Consider the following 24,311-nt stretch of genomic DNA (forward strand, 5'->3'; position numbering starts at 1 on the left):
GTCGCAAAATCAAAGGCCCCCACAGAGGGGAAAATGGCATGCTGGGGCCAAAACAGATGGCAGTGGATCTTTAAATGACCCTTTTTCACAGACCAGCGTGTGTTAGACACACACTCACTTAAAGATGGCCTTGCGGAGAAGTGTGTGTGTTGTCTGTGGCGTGTGATTTCCGTGATGCCATCAATTCTGAAGTTAATGGGCCAATTTTCAAGGTGTTAACTTTACACATCTACCGTCAGAATGTGAGGAAACGCTCTTGTGTATGTGCAGCTGCGAAATGTTGTGTTCCTGTGAGTGTCTTGAGCTTTCATGCGTCCAATACCATCAATTTTCGAATCAATAGGCCGGTCCTTCACTGCCATGCGAGCTGTGGTGGAGCTTGTTGACTGTAAAATGGTTGAGACAGGGCTCTCCTCACCATTCAGCCCGATGCTTCCCATCATGGATCCCGGGGAGACAGCCATGTGCCTCCCACAGAAATATATATTTAAAATCCAGCTGTTATTTCATTCACCACTGGTATCTCTCTCCACACCATCCTGGGTTTTCTTGGGAGAAAAGTTTTTAATATTCAGTGGTATGTGCATTATCTACAAGCCGGCATGTTCAAACATGCTGTGTGAAATAGTGAGCAGTCAGATAAGGAGTTATGCATTTCTAATACAAGTGTCAGATTCCAATGCTTCGTACGTATCTGTTATTCTCAGTCGGTGCTGGGTGGGTAGTGTGTATTCGAGGAATAAATTTGTGTTTGTTGTTGTGTGTTGAAAACAGAGCGAGCCATTGGGCGTGTATATCCTTCAGCGTGTTTGAATGATTGATCTCATCTTGTGGAACTCATCGATTTTCATCATGTTGTTTCACTTCAACATTACACTGAAACAACACACAGTTTTGTAAAAAACCCTGTCTATGCATCTTTGACACGAAGGAAGGGCGATGTTATGCTACATTCAACTCATATAACATACAATATCTTGTCAAACTGCGTCTTTTATCAGTCTGTGAGCAACTGCTTGCAGACATTTATCTAATAACAGATTAATCATGAGGTGAGACTCTGTTCCTGTGGTGTACTACTACACACTTCTGTCAAAATATGTTGAATTTCTAGCGTTTACACTTTTAGCATTATTCAACACATCTGTGAACCAGTGAGACACATCTTTTTAAGGATGTTACTCAGTGGGAAACACAAGATCAGAGTTCAGTTCATCTTTAACACCACATTAACAGACTGATTGGTTCCTACAGTTTTGTTTCCACGTGTTGCTGCTGTTTTTTGTACTGAATTATTCATACCATCTATGTTATTTTCATTATTGTAGAATATTGTTAGTCACAGTTTTGCTAATAAAATGCAGGATGAAATTATATTTCCCCAATGGGATGTAAACATACATACCATTATCTGTGTGGCTTAGAGTGGATTTTATTTTAGCAGGTGTGAACACAGAGGCCATCTGACTGTTACATATAAATGAACCCTTTTGAGCCCACTATGGATCTTAGTGTAATCACTCATCTATCAGACGATGTAGCCCAAACTTTGTGCAAAAATCTATTTTCGAGTAAATCCGGGGTGAAAGTGGGGTAGTTTTTTTCGCATTAGATAATGGAGGCGCACGCATTACGCGTCAAACGACTCGGTAAGCGAAAATCGCCTTCAATTGGCTCGGCTCTGATCGGCTTGCAGTGGGAATGCCAGACCCAGGTCAACCCGCTGATTTACGTGATGACGTTGAGCATTATGTGACGCCACGTCATAACGCGCCAGTCACGTCTCATATCATGTAGGCTACCAAAACAAAGCTCCTCTGCTCGCATTCAAGACTGGGATTTGATCAAAAGAAATATACAACACTGACCAAAAAAGATTTTAAAAAAAGAAGCAACAGTCTGTTTAACTGACGTGTTGTGCCGCGGACATCCGTCATACGGCGGCATTTTGGTCAATGGGAAAGGAGCCAAATGCCGATCGTTAGCGGGTTGACCCGTGTTTAAAAAAACAGCTAATTTTAGTGGGAAAGCGGCTTTAGCCTCGCTAGCTAAGTTAGCAAGCTATAACGTAGCAAGCCTACTAGCTAACAGTTAGCTACCTTAGCTAAACACACTCGCACACACACATACACACCAAGCCTGCCCCAAACATTGAATATCCCACCTGCTCGATGACGACCAATCAAATTTGTTTTCCATACTGGGGTAAACTCCTGCGGCAACTCGTGGAAGGAGGCATGACAAACAGTAAACTGACTTTTGTGGCAGACGGGTGACACAACTCAAATGAGGCCTGCGCTGGGATGCCAGTAAAAATGTTCACAATGTTGGCAGCAGTTTCGTGTTGAAATTAAATCTGAAAAAGACTAACATCACATTCAAGCTGTATCCATGGAAGCATACTGTCCCAATTAGCACTGGTGAAGTGTGTTCTCATTACCAGCCACCTCTTGCAAGCTGTTAGTGAAGCTGACTTTAGGCTCAGTCAACCTCCACTTGACTCTGTTTAACATCATGGAAATCCAAGTAATTGTGGCAAGTGGCACACTGACTGACAGATGGCTGAAACATCACATCACATTGCATGCTGCCTGAATAGTCTTATTTCATTTCAACAAAGTGGCTTTTTATTTTTGCAGATTAAAGCCTAGCTAGTAGACTTTATATGATGTTGCTCACCTGTAAATGACCTTTCTGCTGATGTCATGACCTTTGCTCACGATAAAAGACAAACACCAAGGGTGGGAACATTTTTTCTTTTTTCGATAAAAGCAAAATCTACTTTGGGATAATCTAGCTGTCCATTAATGGGAGTATTCCCCGCATTCTTCCACCTCAAATGAGAGCAGATACTAGACGTTCACAGAGATTTCCTTCCTGCTCCTCCCTGGCCCTGGGCCCACTGGATTTGAGCCAAAACCAGCGGGAGACGACAGGAAACTGACAGGATTACACTGACTGGGTCTGACTGCTGGGTTCTGTGCAGAGTAGACACACACATGTGTATACAAACAGGGGGTCAACCTGCAAGAGCCTCTAGCTTTTTTATCTTTTTTTTTAATTGGTGGAGGGTGAAGGGAGGGAGATGTAGGGGAAACTTTGGACTGTGGGACTAGACAGTCGTCATCGAGGGTTTCATTCCCAACAGCCACACAGACTCCTCCAAATGGGTTTAATGAGGCTGTTGCTGTATCGGTGAAAAGAGAGGCTCTTTTAGCTATTTCTGGTATTTTTTATATTCACAGAAGAGCACAGTGTATACTATTTTCTATTGCTGTATTATTGTTGTCAGAAAAGTGTCAATCTCAATCTCTCAATATTTGTCCCCAGTGGGGCAGTTGGCTATACAGCAATATCTGGCTATACAACAATATTGCACAACAACCAATAGCATAAATAATAAAAACTACACAATTTATAGCGGTTGAAAAGTTAAAAAAAAAAACAAAAAAAACACTAAGGATAGGCTGCCTTTCCCTCCTGGAATTTAATAAAGAAATGGCAGAAGGTAGAAAGGAGTGTTTAGCCTATGTTGGTTTTTACTAATGGCAGTCTGAGTAATATACCGGATGGAAGAAATTTGAAATACTGTTGAAGAGGATGAGAACAGTCTGACAGGACACTGAACAGTAGGCCTAAGCAAGCCTACCTGTTATTTTGCTACAGACATTTACCACCTCATTCAGAGCATTTTTCTGCTTAACTTTGAGAGACTGAAACCAACAGATAAAAGAAAAAGTGATCACTAACCGGCCTATTAAAAGACAGGCTGGGAACATTTTGCCTGAATGACCCAGGGGTGACTGAGCACAATTTCAGCTCAGAGCTTCATATTGACTATGATCTTTTACGTAGCTAATTGGAAGAGTCTCTAGCATTTCCAATAACTGTCTTTTCAAAAGAATGAAATCCCTTTTGTGCTTTGTAGTACCTGCTTAAGCAATAGATATGTGATTGGATATGTCGGCAGTAGCAGAAAAAATGTTTGCTATAATTATGTTGTAATTACTATTACATAATGCAAATACTCAACAAAGGTATGCGTTGCTTAAAAAGTATCCAACTATAGAAGCTACTGAGCAAAGTTCAGAAATGTTCAGAACAGGAACACTACAGAGGGGTTTTTTTCTCAGAAGACCCACGGTATGACAGGCTGGATGAGTCACGTCACAAAACAAACACAACTGAACAAAACGAGAAAGTTGTGTTGTCTTGTGGAGGAACAGAGTAAGTTTACAGGCGTACATTGTTGAATTAACTGTTAATATTGTGATTTTGTCCGTTTGCCGTTACTACACCTTTATTACGCTTCTTCTCTGGAGGAGCACGGCGAGGCTGTCATGAAAAAAAAAAAAAACTGGAACGTTGTCGGCAGGATTCGAACCTGCGCGGGGAGACCCCAATGGATTTCTAGTCCATCGCCTTAACCACTCGGCCACGACAACATAAAATGTATACACTTTACTGCAGATTAGAAAGATCAATCATTAATATGATTCGATCAACATTCCTGCACTGGATTAAGCCGTTTACACGCTGTCCCTACCTGGAGCCGGAGCCGGAGCCCTCACACCGACCACTGGCTCCGCTCAGGCCCATGGTGAATGAAGCGCCATCTTGTGGACAGAGATGGAAACAGCTGCCTCTGAATGTTCATTTGACTTCACCACATAAGCCACCGCCTTCACAGTTGGTTACAAATACAGAGGCTACAAGCACATTAAAAAAACATCAAGGAAGGACAACCTAGATGTAGCCTCGGAGTTGTAGCCTACAGTTTGGTGTATGTTAACAGTTTCTTTATTTTGACTGTATGGTAGGCTTGAAGCCTCACCGTGTGTCAGAGAAACTGTAGAAAAATATGGTGGCCCTGAGGCCATTAGCTATGCATAAGCACAATTCACACCAAATTCAGAAAACATCCTAATTTTTTAAAGTAAACTTTCTATGATCCTCATCCTTTTGACAACATGTTTGCTGCAAAATATCATAACATATGCAAATCCTTTGTTAAGCTGCAGTGTGCTGAGCTCTCAGGGCCACCGTAGAAAGATTTGAAATGCATAGGCTATATAACATCTTTGGTATATAATGGCACAGTGGTAGGAGTATTCAGATCATAGATGTATTAGACATCCATGCAGAAACACCCTGTAAACATAATCTTTTATATTAAAAATAAACCCATTGGACTGAAAACACACTTAAAATTGAGAAATTCAGTGTTAAAGTATCAAATTTATTCAAATAGTCATGACAAATTATTGGCTATATATTATTAGATGATTATCAATAAGTGTGATGTAAGAGCAACAGATTACCATAGTAACTGGTCGATGTAAAATCACTTTGATCTATGTATCTACTGTAAAGTTTAATATATCTTAGGGAGCAACATGAATGTGATCATAATAACCAGAGACAGACACGGCATGTTACATTTCGTGATATAAATTATTTATTTACATTTACAGAAAAATGACCCCATCAAGACAACGTAGTAATAACTATTGGAAATAGAACCCAAGATACAGTAGCTGACGTCATCGTCACAACCGAACAGAGAGCTCTATAATAACATTGTGCCCTCTGTCAAAGGTCTCCTATAACACAAGGTGCAAGGCATCACGTGTAGCCCCGAAACCCGCCCCACCCCCCTCCCAGACCCAACAACACACACCTCATTTAAAGCCCATTACCCTGCTTTGCACTACCCCGATTTGCTTAAACCCCCTCATCTACAAACAACAGACATTGGCTACCTCGCCTCTACCAAAGCTCACACATCTAATACACACTCTCACACACGCACGCACACACACACACACACACTCACACACTCACTCACATTCAGTATCCTCAAATGCCCCCAAACACCTCATGGTTCAGTCTTTTTCAGAAAAACCCTGGGCGGAAGTGACAAGGTGCTGCGGGTACACACATCTGTAACTGGAGGGGGGGTCGGCGAGGGTGGCAACAGATGAAAACGTTACCCCACGATGTGAGTCTCATTCCTGACTGGGTGTTGTTCCAGTTCTGTCTTTGCTGTGCCACCACTGTCCTCCCTGGGCATTCTTAAAGTTCACATTGGGAGAGAGAGGGCGAGGGGTGAGGGGAAGCAGATCCTAATTTTTCGGGGGGAGTTGGCCTACATGGGGGGGGGGGGGGACATCAAACGCCGCAGCTCTCCGTAAAGTGGAGGAGGGGGACTCTGTCCGGTGTGCCAGGGCTCAGATGAGTCGAGTGGAGGCGCGCATGGTGTTCTCTGAACTGAAGTGGACATTGTTCTGCTTCTGCCGGTTGATCCTGTTGGTCCTTGGGCACTTCCTGTATAGAAGAAGAAGGTAAGGCAGTGGTTAGTTAGGCAGTTATCAGAATCTGAAACTATGAAACCTCATTCTGGTGTAATTCTGTTATTTGATGGACCTGAAATCATTATTCAAACATTACAGCTAGCATTTTAGGTTTTCCTTTTTTTTCCCTTTTAGGTTTTAACTATCATGAAAAGACTGAAGCCAAGGAGAATGGAGATGCAAATCCTTTAAATCTACAAAAAAATGTATTGATAAATTGCAGATAAACAACATTTTAAAGCAATTTTCATTCATTTCCTCATGCAAATGCAAAAAATAGAGCGAGTGAGAGAAAAAAGCTTATAACAGAGGGACTGTAGGCCCATTGAGAGCTCCAATTTATTATCCAGCAAACTAACAACAACAAGCACACACTGACACAGCCAGTGATGGAGCTGGAAGGAGGGAAGTGAATGAAATGTAGAGAAAAGATGCAAATAAAGTCATTCCATAGTCTGCCATGGGCTCCTCATGACGCTATTCATAATTCATTCATAACACTTTTATGCACAAACCCCTCAGATTTTTTTTTTCATATATATATATATATATATATATACAGTAGGGACCCTTAAAGACTAAAGGAATATAAATGATGGATGAATAGACAGACCTCCTCAAAGGTAGGAAGTAACAACAGCTTAGCTGATTTAGCTGGTTTTCAGTGAAAGTAGACTGTAATTCCCTGAGCTAACGTGGTAGGCTATAGCATGGATGGATGATGGTTTAAGCACTAAAACCCTTGTAACCCTTGGAAAAACTTGCAAAACCCGGAAACAGCTTGCTGGTGACTTACAATTCGAATTTGGACTGAGGGTGTGACACATTTTAATACAGCCCTGCAGCAATACGACAATAAGTTGACCTTTTGCTCCATTTAAAGTGTTTTTGCACACTCTTCTACATGTAAAACACTGCAGGCAAATGACGGAATCTAAAGATTAAGACAAAGAGCTTCGGCCTGAAATTTCCACAGTTTGAAAAGCAGCCAAGGGGAAATGCATGAGAAACTGCATGTCGGCTAGACACCACGGCAACGCTAACTGCTGCTGCTGCTCCGTTCCACTGTGCAGTGTTGATGCAGATGCAGTGATTTAGTCATTACTATGGACAGGTGAAGTTTACATCTCCTTGGCAGCAGTCACCAAAGATGTGTTTGGACCCAAAATGCAAAAGCAGCATTTATATATAAAAAAAAAACACATTAGCATTGGAGTGTGTGCTCAGGCTCTTTCAAATGCCACAGCTCTACTTTAATTTTGTTGTACTTTAGGATATTACATAACATTTGAACAGAGGCACAGTTTTCTGCATGAGATGAGAGATTTCTTTTCTTCTTTTTTACAAAAATAAATAAATAAATCATCAATGTAATTTGCCTTTTGTGTAAAAAACTAAACAAATGCTTGTTGGTTTGGTTCTTTGTATCCGACTTGTTGACAGTGATGAAAGTATAGGATAATGCAGCTGTAAGAAGACATCTCACAGTGATACCCTTTGGAGCAGACCTTTTCCCCCCCGAGATGTGACATAACGTCATACAGGAGAAGGAAGATGACCTTTTCCGCTCCCACCTGTTTGTCCTTTAAGCGAATGGCAAGTCTTCATAATAAGAGGAAACCACATAAAACTCACAAAACAAAGCTCAGTCGCTTCGACAGAGATAGGACCCTCGGCCTGAGTCAGTCACCAGACAATGAAATACATGTCTGTGTGGACTCATTCATTCCTTTACACATTCATTTATTCAGTACTGGTGGAGTCAGAGCCATGTGCTGTATTGTGGACTTTTTCTAAGGCTGAGTGTATAATATAATTTCCTCCTTCCTTCTTTATCTTCACTCCTGGCCTTCTCATCCTGCTCCATCGCTCTCTCATTTCGCCCCTCCTCCTCCTCCTCCTCCTCCTCCTCCTCCTCCTCCTCCTCCTCCTCCTCCTCCTCCTCCTCCTCCTCCTCCCTTTGCTCAGAGGAGCAGTTTTGTCTCGGCCAAAACTCTTAAAATCTTTTATTAAATGTCATAAATTGCTTAGGTCAGCTGGAGGCAGACGAGGTGCAGGGCATAACTGCATGTGTGTGTGTGCTTTTTACTGTGAATACAAAATGCCTGGCTTCCCACACACAGGTATCTTTGTGCATCTGTTCTCATAGGCACGCTGTGCATGTTTTTAGATTTGTGTGTGTGTGTGTGTCCAGAGGGAAGGTGACAGAACTTCCTCTCTAGGCAAGGTGACCTTTCAGTTGTTTCCTCCAGGCTTACGGAGCGCCACAGCCTCCCAATGCGCCTCCCCGATACACACATCATGGAAAATACAGCTCCCAGGCTCATTAGGAAGCTGTGTTCAAAGTGTGTGTGTGTGTGTGTGTGTGTGTGTGTGAGTGAGTGAGTTAGGGCATGACTCACCTGGTAATGCAGAGCACCACCACACAGATGATGACCACCTGGAGTGCTCCGATGATAGAGGCGATGAGGACGTAGTGCAGTTTGCCAGATCCTGGCACCACATAGAGCACGTTGTACTCCTTGATGTCACACTGGGTGCCCCTAAAACCCGAGTGACAGCTGAGATCACACACACACAGACAAAGACACACACACACACACACACACACACACACACACACACACACACACACACACACACACACACACACCGAGTGAAGGAGGAGAAAGCAGAAGAACACAAGTCATTCCTTTGCATGAGAGACAGGTTAATTATTTTTGTGTTTCTAATTGAAACGTCAGAACCTGTTTGATAAAGACTTTGTGGTGGAACAATGCGTTTGTGAGACAGAGCGGCGGTGACCGGGCTCTGCTGCGACTGTCGAGATGAACATGACTGATGAGGCTGGCGCCGGCCGACTGAGGCAGGGGAGAGATAGCACGAGGATGTTGACAGTAAGCAGCTGAAATGCCTAATGTTCTCTACATTGTGGCCCGTTGTACACGCTCAAGCTGGAATCATAATGAAACATTGAGCGGATGCTGCGTGGCGACATGTGTTGACGCTTGTTGAGCCGACATGAGAGCATGTTGCAGTTGATTCCATGTGTTTGGTGAACAAAATGTCAGATTCAACAAGTTCAGAGAAAACCCTTAGGAAGCACGAGACAGTCAATAGAGTGAAAACTTCAACTAAGTGTAAAATATGGGACCTTTTGGCTCTACAGAGACACCCCATAGAGACTGCAAGATCTGTGACTGTTCACCATAAGGTGCAGGGGCAGAGCTTCCGTGGTGGCACCAGGGGGGCACCCACCCACACTGCGTGCCCCCCCAATGGTCATTGACTTGTGGTAATGGCAATTATTGTGTAAAGCTCTTTAATACTGCTATGTTCACGGCACAGAGCTACAAGCACAAACTTCTGATCAAGACTCTTACGGTGCGTTCACAACGTACGCAAAGCGAATTTTTCACACGACAAGATTGCATACAAAGTCAATGCAAAGACAGGAATACATGCAAATTTGTGCTGGCGGTGCAAATGACGGTGCAGTGCAAATTTAAAAAAAATCAACTTTGGCGGAATATTGGCGTGAAGCTGTGTCGGGACAGCCTATCAGCGTTGAGATTCTCCTCAGCAGGACGCCAGTACGTCAGTGACTTGCTAGATACAGTCAATATCGATTTAAATAAATCATTAATCATCATCATCATAAATCATTAATAAAAAAGAAAAATCTTTTTTTCTGCATATATTGACTGACTGTTACACAAAACACTGAGATGTTCTTGTAGCGAGTTCTAACTACTGGGTAAGAGTATAAGATATTGTTGTTCACTGTGAGAAATAATTGTGTTGCTCATTCTGCTACATAGTGGTTATTATTGATTGAATATAATTTGCATCTTGACACTGACAGTGGAAAATAAAAAGGTCATAGGCATCTAACTTATAAATGAATGCGGCCAATTAAAGCCAGATGAAGACATATTGTGAACAGTGTGTAACCGTACAATATAAATATTGAATAGAGCGATCAGTGGCAGCCTTTGTTTTTGTTACTTTTGTGGCCCACCCAGATTCACTGTTGTAATCCCCTGTGCCCCCCACCAGGAAATACTCTGAACCCTCCCCTGGTGAGGTGATGAAGTGTTGGGTTTGAACCACGGAGCAGCTTCATCTCAGTAGTCTCTGAGTTCAATCATATGAAATGTATACAAGATAATCACATGATTACAACAATTATGGGCTGTAGAAAATACAACTACACGAATCCCCAAAGTGTGAGAATTATCATATCTTCAGTATTCTTTTGTTTTTTTTAGATGAATATATTATAGCCTATGTGATGCACAAATAAATAAAGTGGTGTATGGCTGCAGTGAGAACAAGGAAAGGAGGAGAGGGGAGAAGTATTTCACAGCTTATCGATCTGATGAGGCGTTGTATTTCTAATCATGCAGAATGTTTTTTTTTCTTTCAGTTTTTTTACGACAAAAACAACACATTGTGTAGTTTCAATTTCTCCTTATCATGTCAAAGTCATGTGTCACAGGTTTGATCTCCTCCTCTAACGTTAACCATGCTCAGTGCAGGTTAGCCGTACAGAATTTGTTATATGTTACCATGGTGAGAGCCGGCTTTTTTCTTGATGCCGCAAAAGAGTTTGTTAGCATGAGACCACAGTCTGGGCACATCCACACTTCTCTTTGTTTTCCTGCACAGCGACCACTTCATTTGTCGAGAACATTCACAAATTAAAGATTAGGCACTCACCATTAAACATGTCTCCTGTGTTAGCTAATAAATAATGGACTAATGAGTATAATGAGAAAGTAAAAAGAGATTTAGCTAAAAGTAGTTGTATTAATGATGCAGTCAACTTCTCTACATGGTGTTTTTTAAGCATCCGTATCTGATGTTTTCAGATTTAGCCGGTTTAGTGTAGACAAGACACACACACACACACACACACGCACACACACACACACACACACACACACACACACATGCACACACACAAACACACAGATACTAATGGATGATCTTTGTCCTCAGAGACAAGCTAAAATGGTCCCCCTTTTAATCTCTCCCTCTTCTTTCTCTCCCTCTCTTCTTTACCTGCTTCTCCTGTCTCTGCGGAGGTTGTTACCCACCAACACCTGCACACACACACACACACACACACACACACACACACACACACACACACACACACACACACACACACACACACTGTACAAACACAGTCGCCTTCAGCTTCTCTATCTCTTTGACCTGACAGTGTGTACGATGAATAGTGCAGCCTTGTTGTGTTTGGGGTGTGTGCTCTGTTTCCACACATGTGCACACAGACACACACACTCTCTCAAAGAAAAGATGGCTGTGTTTGCATGCAGCCTTCGATGCCTATCCCAGCAGCAGGGGGCAGCAGAGACCTTTCACACCGCCTCTACGCTGAGCCACGTTCTGTATGCAAGAGGACCGGCTGGCTGGGCGAGCCAGGACGAGCGAGGTTAGGGAGAAAGGAGAAAGACAGAGGGGGGAGAGAGAGAGAGATAGCAGGACCCCCTGGCTGCTGCACTATCAGGCTGTAAAGGATGGCAGACCTGAGCAGCACACGTGTACATTCACTGTGTGTGTGTGTGTGTGTGTGTGTGGGCACCTCATTGTGCCTTTGTGTGAATTTGCATTTGTGTTGTGTCCCAGTGTATATCAGGTTTTTATGTGAAGGTGTATCTATCTACACCGTTGTGTGCAGATACTGTCATTAACACCTGTGTGATTGATGCTCAGTGTGTGTGTGTGTGTGTGTGTCTGTTCGCATATTCTGTCTATTACATTTCCGTGCGTATCTATGCTACTTCTGTCAATGATAACGATTGATTTATTACAACTTGGATCCTATTTGTGCTGGTTGGGCCACTGGTTCAGTGTCTGTGTGTAAAAAGAAGAATCCTGACCAAACCCACACAAGTGAAATACAATGTTGTTGTAAACTGTTATTAGTGTGGAAGATTTAGAGTCCAAGGCCTGAAGTGGGGATATTAAAGCTGTAGTAACTATTTCTCAACCTCAATTAATTGCTCATCAGATCTCACGCATGTTTTTAGCTATTTGTTGACCTTTTTATCAATGTCCAGGCGAACTCTGTACAAGGCCTAGAAACAAACGGTTTTCATGTGGTTGAAGAGTGAATTTCCAACACGCTCCTAGAAAAAACAGCGAGTTTCTTTGCCGTTTCGTTCATAAACACGAAGGAAAAGAAGAAAGCCCAGTTTCTCCAAAAATTGAGTTCCTGCTCTAGTTTCAGAGAAAAATGCACTTTTGTGTTAGGGGCAATCCACACATTTTCCTCGTACTCTGCAGTGTGACATGTCTCCCAAATGCTTTGTTCGGGTAAATAAGTATTTGTATAAATATATCTTAGTCCACTGGGGGGAGCTAACGTTGTACAAATGGGTCAGATGTAACCTGACCTTTTCACCCAGTCCCGTACCATCTTGATGCAAGGGATAGGTGCTGTTGTTGTCTCTGATCATCTGAGATCTGATATTGTGGCTTCCCCAAGACCTCAGATCAGCGTTCACATGGAGTCTGGCAGATGTCAAACCGGATGTCACCTGATGGTAAAACTTGGGGGAGGCCGGCAAAAAATACCGTAGACGGCAACGGCAAATGGCAATACCGTCCGGAGTTAAAATATTTAAAATTTTGCCATCTGCTGCGATGGTATCCACAACCGGATGTGACGTATGAGTATATATGGACTTCGCCATAACAACATCGTGATGCGTTTTGCCGTATTGCCGTCCCGCCCGACTTGGACTGTTCGTTTGTTTTTGCTGTTCCGTCCATCTGCATTTGCAGTTTGCCATCGGCTGGACTCCATGTAAACGAAGCATGAATCTCATCTCTGATCTGAGGTCTGATATTAGTTGCGTTTCCATCCACCTTTTTTTATTCGCATTTTCAAAAATTGCGAATAAATACTTGAATGGAAACGCCAGAAATTCGAATAAAGGCAGTAAATGCGCATAAAAGTTTATACGCTTGGAGGGGGTGGATTTGTCAGCGTATCGAATAAAGGAAATGCGAGTTTTTGTGATGGAAACAGATTATGCGAATTGAGGCAGAGTTTGTGGGTGAAGCTGCTGGACTTCACCCAGCGACGTTCAAACAAATGGAGAACGACGCCCCGGTCTCCCAGCTCTCGTCTCTGCACCCCGCGACACAAACGCGCTCCGTAACCCGTAATCTTTTGTTTATGACGGTTAAGACTACACAAACACACGCCGTAACATCGTTATGTAACTTATTGATTTTTCACCGGCTTCGTATGTAAACAGATGCACATGGAGGAGAGAAGCATAACCAAAACAGCGGAAAAGCGAGCGGACTTTCACAGTTCCCTACTGTCTTTCTGTGTAAATATCTCATGTTACAACATGAAAACCTGTGGCTTATATTCAAGTGCGGCCTATAGGCTATATGTATTTTCTTTTAAAATGTAGCTGGTGCGGCTTATACAGGTGCGTCTATAGTCCGGAAAGTAGCCTACGTAAATTGTCCATGATGTTGAGTGTCAGCTGAGTGTCAACTGTTGGATACATTCACGCTCTCTTATGACGTAATCTCACGGTGCACTCCTCCTCTCCCAATAATCGCAAAACACTAATGAATGGAAACGGTCATAAATTCGCATTTGCTTTTTGCGCATTTTCACAAAATCCGCTTTTAAATTCGATACGACTTGGATGGAAACCCAGCTACTGATGGGCTTCGCGATATATAGGCGAAGCTGCATGTGTATGGCACGCTACACTGGTCCTCCTAGAAGCCGTGGTCGCCATGCAAGTCGACCAAAGCTATCCTTACTCCGACAAAACCAAGATCACACATTTTATAAAAACCATCATGTTTTGATTGTAGTTTAAATCAGTTTTACATATCGGAGGACTACCATATTCACACACAAGGTACTCGAGAGCGTCTATTATCATAATCTGTAAAAAAAAACCAAAAAAACAATTTTGACGAGTTTTCTCATCAAAGGTCGCCAACGTTCAGGCATGCAATGACGAGAAAACTCGTCAAAGGTTGCGAAAGAGTAAAAGGTCCCATATTGTATTAATGTAGATGTACATGTCTGTTCTGATGATAGCACAGGTTTAGTTTTACATTAACACTGTGGCAAAGTATCATATCGATCAGTCCACAGAGAAAGGCATTTCATTTTACCTTTGGAGTAGTTTTCTTTGATTTGGAGTGTTTAGGCTACTTGAAATCTGCTCTTTTGTTATTGGATCATTTAGAAAACAGTCAGAGGAGCCTCCTCTCCTCTGACTGGCTGACACTTACTATGAGAGGAGATGTAAAACCACACTGAGATGTTTTTTAGTTCTTCAAACCACAATCTTCTGATGGATCAATACTTCAAATAAAACTCTGGATAAATATAAAATATGTACCCTTTGCATGCAGGAGACAAGAAATCGTAAACACAATTATCTTTCCATTATCTACACATCACACAAAAAAAAGCTGATATGTTTGATTTGACAGTAGCTGCTTACTACACATCCAACAGACACAGAGCAATAAGCTCATGTATTTGCTCCTGTAACAAAAAACAAAACAAAAAAAAAACGTTATTATTTCCAGGAACGCGCTGATGACACACTCAAGGAGGCAGTCATGGGTGAAGTTGACAGTATAGTGGCATGTTTACAGCCAAGTGTTATCACTGGCAGGCAGATGACAATGCTCCAGTGTGTGGGTTCTGTAAATGAAATGTAACCGGTGAAACAAGATCACTAGCGCCTGTTGAAATAAAAACTAACATCTACATAAAATGGGGAGAGATCCAACACAGGATTAATTTGAAGCAGTGGAGCAAATATGAGTGGTCAACACAGACCGGCCCACCGCTACAGCAGGGGGGACCTCAAGCGCTTGTCCGTCTGAGCACACCGGCTTGCATTAATTCCAACACAAACACGCCTGTTGAGAAATAAATAGCCTGCAGCACATACAGTACCTGGCAATTGCTAAATTTACCATCAACAAACTTTATATAAAAAAAACATTGTGGCCAATATTGATTGCTACATTAGAATCACTGCACCGTTACTCATAATAGCCAATATTGATTGCTAGCTATTTAGAAGCTGTTCATCTCATTATGGATTTACAATCAATAGTCCCAACTCAGTGTATTATGATGGAATTATACCATATTTAGGAAAAAGTGTTTGGTTACCTCACTTTTTAGTGGAAGTTTCAGACCCCAACTTTAAATATTGTGACATTTACTATTGAATAATGTCAAGAAAGGGGTGCTCTAGTGGTTTAAATGCATAATGCGTATAGACTGAAGAGTCTGGAGTTTGATTCTGGCTTAATAACCTTGGATGCCCTTTGTAATTCCCCTTCTCCTGCCTCATTTTCTCCTGCCTGTCAGCTTCAAATAAAAGGCCCCAAAAATATGAATTCCTGCCCATTGCACATTGTCATATATATTGTGACACTGTGTGTGTGTGTGTGTGTGTGTGTGTGTACCTGCAGGAGGGCTCAGCCAGGATACTGGGGAACTGACACTCTCCATGGACGCAGTAGTTTTTATAGTGATCTGGACAGGGGATGTACAGGCCGCGGGCCAGCTCGTTCCTCGGGTCCTCGTTTTCCTCTGTGTCGACACACAAACACAGACAAGACAAAATAATAAAATTCATAAACACTGCACATATGCTAGCAGCCCCCAGTGCACATACATTACTGCACTGTACAACAAAGACCCAGACGTTTAATGAGGGAGGAAGAGATGCATTATTAAACTGCATTATAGTTATGTTTAGACTCTCACAGCACTGGGTAAAGGTTAAAGAAGAATATGTGGTCTACTTTAATAAAGAACAGTGACTTCAAGCAAAAGGTTTATACTTAAATCTAAAGAGGCTCTTTGCAGATTTTCGCAGCCGCTCAATGTGATCTGATGCCAGGAGGAGGTGATTATTACTTGACAAGAACTCTGCTCAATGTTGTCTTTGCAGGATTAGCAAATCTTACAAATAGCTTTTTCCAACCAAACCTTGGTCATTGCACTTCTTTTGAACAAACCAAAGCGGAACCCAGGCAGAGATGACTAACAGAATATATTTCCTGTTTAGTTGCACACGAACAGGAGACCGAGTTGCAGCATATTATTTTGGCATCTGCCCCCATTACACATGCACTCACCTGTGAGGTCGGTCCGTGCAAAGTGTCCATCACTGCCTTTGTTCCCGTTCATGATGTCACCTGGAAAAGACAAAGACACATTAAAACATTAAAAACTGATCCCAGGTCAGTGCAGCTTCTCCATTAGGAGTTACATGTTCCAACAAACACCATAGAGACTTGAATTGAAATTATTGCCGCAACAAAGGGCTGATGTGGTGTGTGTGTGTGTGTGTGTGTACCTGTCTAGTTAATGCATACAAATGGGAACCATTCTCTTGAAAAGTCAGAGACCATCTCCTCTAATGTATTATACTGAACAAAGGGTCGAATGGAGCAGAGTCAGGGAGAAAAAAAAAAGGAATAGGAGGAAATAATGTATTTTCGCTCACCTTATTGAGGCTACATTGAATTCTCCTTTTACAATGGCTAGACAATACCTCCCTCCAATCATAATCAGTTTATTGCAATGGATTTTTTTTTCAGTGGTCAGTGAATTTATTCCCCGAGACTGGGGGAGTGAAAGTATTTCCTGGATTTATGATGCAAGAAAATGGAATGAAATGTGACTTCTTTTTTTATTTGCTTGTGAAACACTAGATGGCTCAATAAAAGCAGAGAAACAAAGGAGCACGTCGATGAGGTCAGATACAGGAGTCTTGTGTAAATGACATTTACTTGAAAAAATACTTTCTTCAAAACTTTCCTCACACTACACAGTGGTGACAGTTTTAACAGGCCGAGCCGACAGCTCCGGTGAGTTTCTATGGTTACCTACGGTCACGCTGCCACTCAACGTAAAAAATGGTGATGCAACATGGCCGCCTCGGTTCGGTGCGTCGCCCACTTATGTATTTGTAACGACTTGTAACAACTCATTCTAAGGTACCAGAAAGCTTTCATTTGTATGCGGGTGTGATTCAACTTCAGTGAAATACGTATTTATGAAAGACATATTTGATTTTTGCTAATAAAAAGCCAAATAAGTTACACACTGGGGCTTTAATGATGATGCACCTGTTTCTGGTTACATGTAAAGGAGAAAATGGAAAAAAAAATCTTAGCAAGGTTGCCTGTAGGCCTACTTTCAGTTGTTTGATGATGGTCTAATCATAGGAGACTGAACTATTTCAAGAAAAGAAAAAATATAATGTACAACTGTTCCCTAGTATTATGACAAGCAACACATGGGGATATACAGTATGACAGACGGGTTAAATATCACTTTGAATTCTGGCTTGGGTTCCAAACAAATGAGTTTTATCACATTTGTTTCTCTCTCTGCCTGAAGCTGAGGGTGTGGAAACCATGATGGAATCGATCAGGGTGGTCTCACCCAGGGGGGGTGACATGGGGGAATACAGATTTCTATTTGTGTTCCAAGAGCTGGTTAGCCCTGATTGCTTTACTCCCCATTACTTCTGAAAGCTTTCATCTTGGTTCTCACATCTCGATCAATTGTCTCCGTTTGTCCCGTGTGGACGCAGAACCAATCAAACGCTTTCAAATGTACCTATACAGAATCCCTAAACTGTGACTGTGGATGAGTCTCTCTCTCTCTCTCTCTCTCTCTCTCTCTCTCTCTCTCCACCTGTTTTTGATGTTGAAGAAAAACTCCGTCAAAACAAGGAGGAATTGAGATGCTGGAGGATCAACCCTCAAATAACATGAAATAATAAAAAATAAAAATGAAGAATTCTTCTGTGCCTTTGTCTTCTCCCACATGGATTAGCAATATGATTCAGTTTAGGGATTTAACCACACAGATTAATAAAACAACTTTATCCCTGGAACCATTACAAACAAAAAAACTGCATTCAAATAACAGATAGTACACTAAAAAAGGGGGATTTACTATTCAGTTAAATTATCAAAAACACATAAGAGTGAGGGCTGTGTGGGGTTTGGAGGATTATCTGTGAGCGGTGTTCCAAAATATGATTGAGTGAAGCTATCTTTAATTATGAAATGTGGTTCTAGCTGCAGCTGGAGGCAGATAGAGAATCACACCGTCTACATTTAGCTCTGCACGCTGCCTCATTCAGCCTCATGGCCTCTCTTCAACTTGAAGTGAACACCTGTTCAAGCGGACAGACTGACAGCCTCCGCTGTGTGTGTGAAGGTGCTGGTGTGTCTTTTAGAGTCAGCACATGCGTGTGTGTGTGTGTCTGAGTGTCTGACCTTGGCAGTGGCCCAGGTACTTGACCTCGATGCGTTCCTGTTTCTGACAGGACGCCTCCTTCACCTGACAGGGGTTGTCATAGGAGCGACCGTCTGAGGCACACACCGGGTTGAAGCTGATGTGGGAACAGTCTATGTTGCACACACACCTGAGGAGAGGAGAAGAAATCACAACAGGCTTGTAAACTTGCTAGGATTTTATTTATTACTGATGTCAAGATCTGCAATAAATCTGATCAGAAATCTGAATATTCCAGAGAGACATGTGTGTGTGTGTGTGTGTATGTGTGTGTTTGACAACCAGAGACAGACACACATCCAAATTCATTCAAGGATTAAAAATGGGACAAAAAAAAAAAAAAAACGTGTGCAGCCTGTACTCAGTCAGGATGTTGGACCATGCAAAATAATCCTGCACATTCATTTGGACACAATAGCAAATGGATTTAAATTTGCAACAAAAAAAAAAGACAAGTCTGCACAGAGGCCTTGATTGACAACTGATGTCCCTTTACAAAGGCAGTCTGAGGCAATTAATAATGAAAGAACTGTAGATAACAGAGCTGTTCATGTTGGTGTTGTGGAATAAATTGTAGCACAAAGAGAAACCACTGTCTAAAAGTTCTTCAATTCAAACTCTGTGCCAGATAACAAATGGAAAATACTAACTTTCCAGCTAATACTAACAATAGAACACGACTATGTGTCTTGCACATAGTCAAAAATCAGATTGCAGAACAGCTTTTCTCTTACCTTTAATTTGATTTTTTCTTATTTACTAAGGGAGTGATAATCACTGATTAGCCAAAAATTAAGGCATTCACTTTGTGCAGCAGAAGATTACTTTAAGTTGGAGCAGCTTTTCTGAACGACTGAGTGAAAGTATAGTTCAAAGTGTGTTGTTTGTCGCCTTTGGCAAATAACTGCTTACACCCGTAATCCTTTTAAATGACTCATGTTTTGTCTTCCCCGTATATCGAATCAGTGACTTCCTCCCCATAAAGCTGATAGTTGTGCTGTGGGTTTTTTTTTTTTTTTTTGTGCCAGGCTGTGATGCATTTATTTCTCTGAATCAGGAGCTTACTTGATGCTTTTAGCTCTCGCAAATTAACCGCGCAATTTGCTGTCGCATCACAATTTTCTGTGAAATTTCACTGAGACATTATGTGCTTTTGTGCGTCCATATCCACATCTACCCAAACGACAGAGAAAGAGAGAGAGAAAGGCACGTACACCTGCATGCATGGGGATATATATACGTGTATGTGTGCGCGCGTGTTTTTAGTGTACGTGCAGTGTGACCCTAAAGTGTACGGCAGGCCTGATCAGCAGAAATTACACCCAGATTGCCTTCCCCAGACAGTTGCTGCTGAGTAGCACCGAACACCAGATTCTGTAATTATAAATCTGTCATTATTCTCCTGGTCCTTTCATTTTCCCCTGGTGCCACGCTCTCCGTAAAGCACAGCCATTCAGCTGTCTCACAGCTGCATTTGCATGCACGCCCACGTGGGCAGCCGTCAACGCAAACGTGTGCCCCCACGCGCTCTCTCTCACACACACACACACACACACACACACACACACACACACACACACACACACACTGAGACACACATACGCTCAGACGCACACCCACAGACACTTTTGCAATCAGCCATGATGATTCGTACTGCTGACATTGATGTTGATTGAAACGCTGTGCAGCAAAGCGTGTCAGCGCTCGGGCTCCTGTTGTAATGACGGATCAGCAAAGTAAGTATGATGTGAAGAAATGCTTCGTTATGCGTCTGGGAGGACACGCAGTGGCGTGAAAGGCGGGCCACATCCCAAAATCCTGCACGACACTGAAAGTGAGTGGACGACAGTGATGAGTGACCTGTTGCTGCAGAGACTTCCACTGTTGTAACCCTCCTGTTGCCCTTCTGGGCCAAACTGACCCAACCCAATCTGTTCCCTCCCTCCATCTTTCTTTCCTTCCTTTTTCCCTTCCTTCTTTCCACAATCCTTTTTTCCTTCCTTCCTTCCCTTTGCCCTTACTTCTTCCTTCCTTTATGACCCAATCTCTTCCCTCCCTCCTTCTATCTTTCCTTCCTTCCTTTCTCCCTTCCTTCTTTCTTCCCATCTTTCCCTTCGTCCTTCCTTCCTTCCTTCCTTCCTTCCTTCCTTCCTTCCTTCCTTCCTTTTTTCCTTGACCCAGGAGGACAACAGGAGGGTTAAAGCAGTGGTGTGGTGGCAAATCACGGCCCAATGGTCAAATCTAACCCTCCAACCAAAATATCTGTCCTCTGACTAAAGCTGAAGTTTTCCCCTTTCATAGTCAGCAGCAAAACATTTGCAAATATTCTCATATAAGTTATTGTTAATTACAGTCTAAAGTGAATTCTAATAAAAACATTGACTAATTACAATGATTATTGTGTCTAAAACACAAATAGATCTTTCTTCGACAAGCATGGATAACCTGTCAATTACACAAAGTGCACAGTGAGTGAAAGCAGTAATTGCTCCCTTCCTCTGTTTTCAGTTATTTATAAAATGATTAAAATAATATTACTGGCAGGTGAAAATGATTCTGATAGTTATGTTATGTGCCTGTTGTTTCTTTTATGAAATGACTGAGTCATAAACTGACAGATGCTCCAGTAACAGTAAGCTCGTCATAACTGACGGGAAACAGTGACACTTCCCAGACCTACGAGTTATAAACCAATTTTATTCTTGAAAGAAATATTGTTAGCATACAGCACATCTGTAAAAGCGAACACTAGAAGAACACTAAAAATAATCCCATGAAACTAAATTTATATACTGCCTGATGCCTGGTGTAAAGGATAGATTCATCCAAATTATAAAAATGTCATGAAAAGAATGACAGCAACTGTGGGATGAGACCTTTTCAAATGTCATTTTTTTTTAGTTGTAAGTAGCACAAATTGGTTTTGTTCAATTCTGTTTTAAAAACGAACAGAGAGAAAGTCAGATATAACGATCTGGACACATTTTAAAATGGCTCAACTTTTTCTTTTTCAAAAACTTTCCCACTCTGTGTTTCCGTGTTGCTGTTATTGAGCGTGTCAGTCAGTGTTCTCGACCTCGCTGTGTTTCTCAATGTACGCAGAGCTTCCCGCTGAAAAAACAAAACACCGAAAGAAATGTCACTCTGACTCCAACACTTCCCGGAATTTAAATCAAATTTAGCAAAACACACTGTGGCATCGTAAAATATACCCATACAATGTCACTCCACTCAATATGATGCGAAGCCTGCGGAGCTAGTTCAGGCAGACAACTCAAGCTGCGCCCATCCTGATCAGATGATCAGTCACATGCTCTCCTCCTCCAAATAGGGCGGGCTACTTCAACCCCCCGGTTTACCTGCTCATCCCTGGCTATGCTGCTGCCGCTGCTATTTTCTGCTCTGCTGCCTTACTGCTGCTTCTGCATACATCTCGCTGCTGCTACTGCTGCTGCTGCTGCTGCTGCTGCCGCCCATGAGGTTTTGCAAACCCACCTCCTACCCAGCATCCACCTGTTGGCTCTGTCTCTATGATCTCCTGTGGGGTAGCTGCTTCATTCCCTGTAATGTCTGGCAAAGCAGATCATTCAGGGAACGAATAACTGAGACGGAGCCTGACGCCAAACCTGCTGCAGCCATGCTCAAGGATACCTATGCTGTGCTTCAGCTTGCAATGCTTACAATCAATCCTGCTGCAACCATGCTCAAGAATACGCTAACTATGCTGTGCTTCAGCTTGCAACGCATATACTCAATAAATTATTTGTTCTCATTTTGGAGTTGCCCGAGATGAAGAAGCGTATCGTTGGCCACAGACATTACTGTGCTTCTTTCTCATTCAGTGTTGGATATATAAAAAAAGAGGAAATAAAGATCTCTTGATGACTGATGGTCAAAACTGTTTATACCATGGTCTGGGTGAATCCTCGATTCTGATTGGCTGCGGGGTGTCCATTAAAAAGTGATAATGGACACCCATAAAGATGTTCCGGTCAAATTGCCTGATTACGTTCTAAATATTACTGCGCTGGCTCAAACGCTTGTTGGTAACCACGGCAACAGACACTCGGACCATAACAACTTTTTTTCAGCGCATCACGGCACTGGAGTCTGTGAACACACAAGCGGTAAGAAGCACTGGCCGTCTGAAATAATACTTGTGTCATGTAACATTGAAGCCGTCACCTCCTCACCTCCCTTCACTGATCAACTACCAGGCTGTGGCAGAGTCACTGGCTGTAACGTTACGCTGCGGTCACAGCGGGTCCCTCTTTTTTTTTCTTTTATCGCCGACGAGAGTTATTAAATAGTCCACTCAGCCGCTTATTGTTAAACGTATGATTTTAACGGTAAAAACAACATTAAATCATGAGTGAATGATTTAATATGTATTTTTCTCGTAAGTGACCATGGTATAAGCGGGATAATGCCCTTCGAGGTGTCCGATTATCAGAAATTAATGGACACCTCGCCGGGCATTATCCCTTACATATACTATAGTTCCTGACCTGCTGAGAGGAAAACCTTCATGCTGCTGGAGAAGGTGCTGCTGTTTAATCTGGAAATACAGACAGGTGGTTACGTCAGTTTTGACATGAGGGAGCAGGTGCTCAGCGGGGCACGGCATGATGAGAGAGGGTGCGATATTGGAGTCGACTGGTCTAGTTCAGGAGAATCCTCAGAGCGTGCGCTGCCAGCCTGACAGCCAAACTTACAACCAACAAACAAACACACTGTATCTCAGATCTGCAAATTACTATGCACACACTGAACGCTGCTCCCATCACTGGTGGTAGAAGAATATCCTACAAAGAGTGTGACACATGTCCTAGCACTCTTCCTACTGTAATTTTGTCCCCATATCTTGTCCCTGTTAAAGGGATACTTCAGCCAAAATCAATAATTCACCAATTTTGTACTCACCATCATGCCAAGGAAGGCTTCGGAGAACTTCAAAACGCTTTTGGAGTTCCAGGGGGGGTCCGGCTGGCAACAGATTTTCATAATGGCAGTGGATAGAGTTCACTTTTGAATGAAAAATGTATTTGATCTCTGTTTTTAGCCTTGTGGTGGTAGTAGCCCCCTCTGACTGTGCAAGTTGCGCAAGATTTGCTGCGAAATGTTCTTCCGTGTTTACATCATACATCCAATGGTTTACAATGACAAACGTAAATCTTGCAGCAAATCTTGCACTTGCACAGCCATTGGGAGCTACTGCTACAACAAGACTAAAAAACAGAGATCAAATAATTTTTTTCCGAACAACTTTTTCATGTGGCGGCTTCAGGACACTTGGGTCAGTACGGACGAGCAGTATGGAGGTATCTGGATGTTTCATAGTGTGTGTTTTTGGACGATTCAAAACTGAGCTCTATCCACCGCCATTATATGAAAATCCGTTGCCAGCCGGACCCCCCCTGGAACTCCAAAAGCGTTTTAATAACTCTGAAAATTCTCCAAACCCTTCCTTGGCATGACGGTGAGTAGAAAATTGGTGAATTATTGATTTTGGGTGAAGTATCCCTTTAATACTGTATCTATCTGAACAGCCTGCTACTGACACCTGCTCATCATCATCAACTGAATCGTTACTG

General features: G+C 42.4%; 1 protein-coding gene and 1 non-coding gene across 2 annotated transcripts in view; both read right to left on the minus strand.

Annotated features, from left to right (window-relative positions):
* Positions 1–4,363: 4,363 nt before the first annotated feature.
* On the minus strand, positions 4,364–4,445 carry trnas-aga (transfer RNA serine (anticodon AGA)). The gene has a single exon. It is a non-coding gene; the product is annotated as a tRNA-Ser (tRNA).
* A 990-nt stretch (positions 4,446–5,435) lies between these two features.
* The window catches only part of tmeff2a (transmembrane protein with EGF-like and two follistatin-like domains 2a), a 127,466-nt gene continuing 108,590 nt past the window's right edge, over positions 5,436–24,311 (minus strand). Inside the window, exons 6-10 of the mRNA XM_085765030.1 lie at positions 18,699–18,847; positions 16,539–16,598; positions 15,861–15,987; positions 8,756–8,914; positions 5,436–6,327 (exon numbers count right to left, since the gene is read on the minus strand). Coding sequence (XP_085621156.1) covers positions 6,231–6,327; positions 8,756–8,914; positions 15,861–15,987; positions 16,539–16,598; positions 18,699–18,847 — 592 coding nt within the window. The 3' untranslated portion in view covers positions 5,436–6,230. The remainder of the gene's footprint in view (positions 6,328–8,755; positions 8,915–15,860; positions 15,988–16,538; positions 16,599–18,698; positions 18,848–24,311) is intronic.

This window comes from Trachurus japonicus, chromosome 21, assembly GCF_045865225.1.
Source record: "Trachurus japonicus isolate A0001 chromosome 21, Traja_1.0".
In the NCBI taxonomy this organism is placed as follows: Eukaryota; Metazoa; Chordata; class Actinopteri; order Carangiformes; family Carangidae; genus Trachurus; species Trachurus japonicus.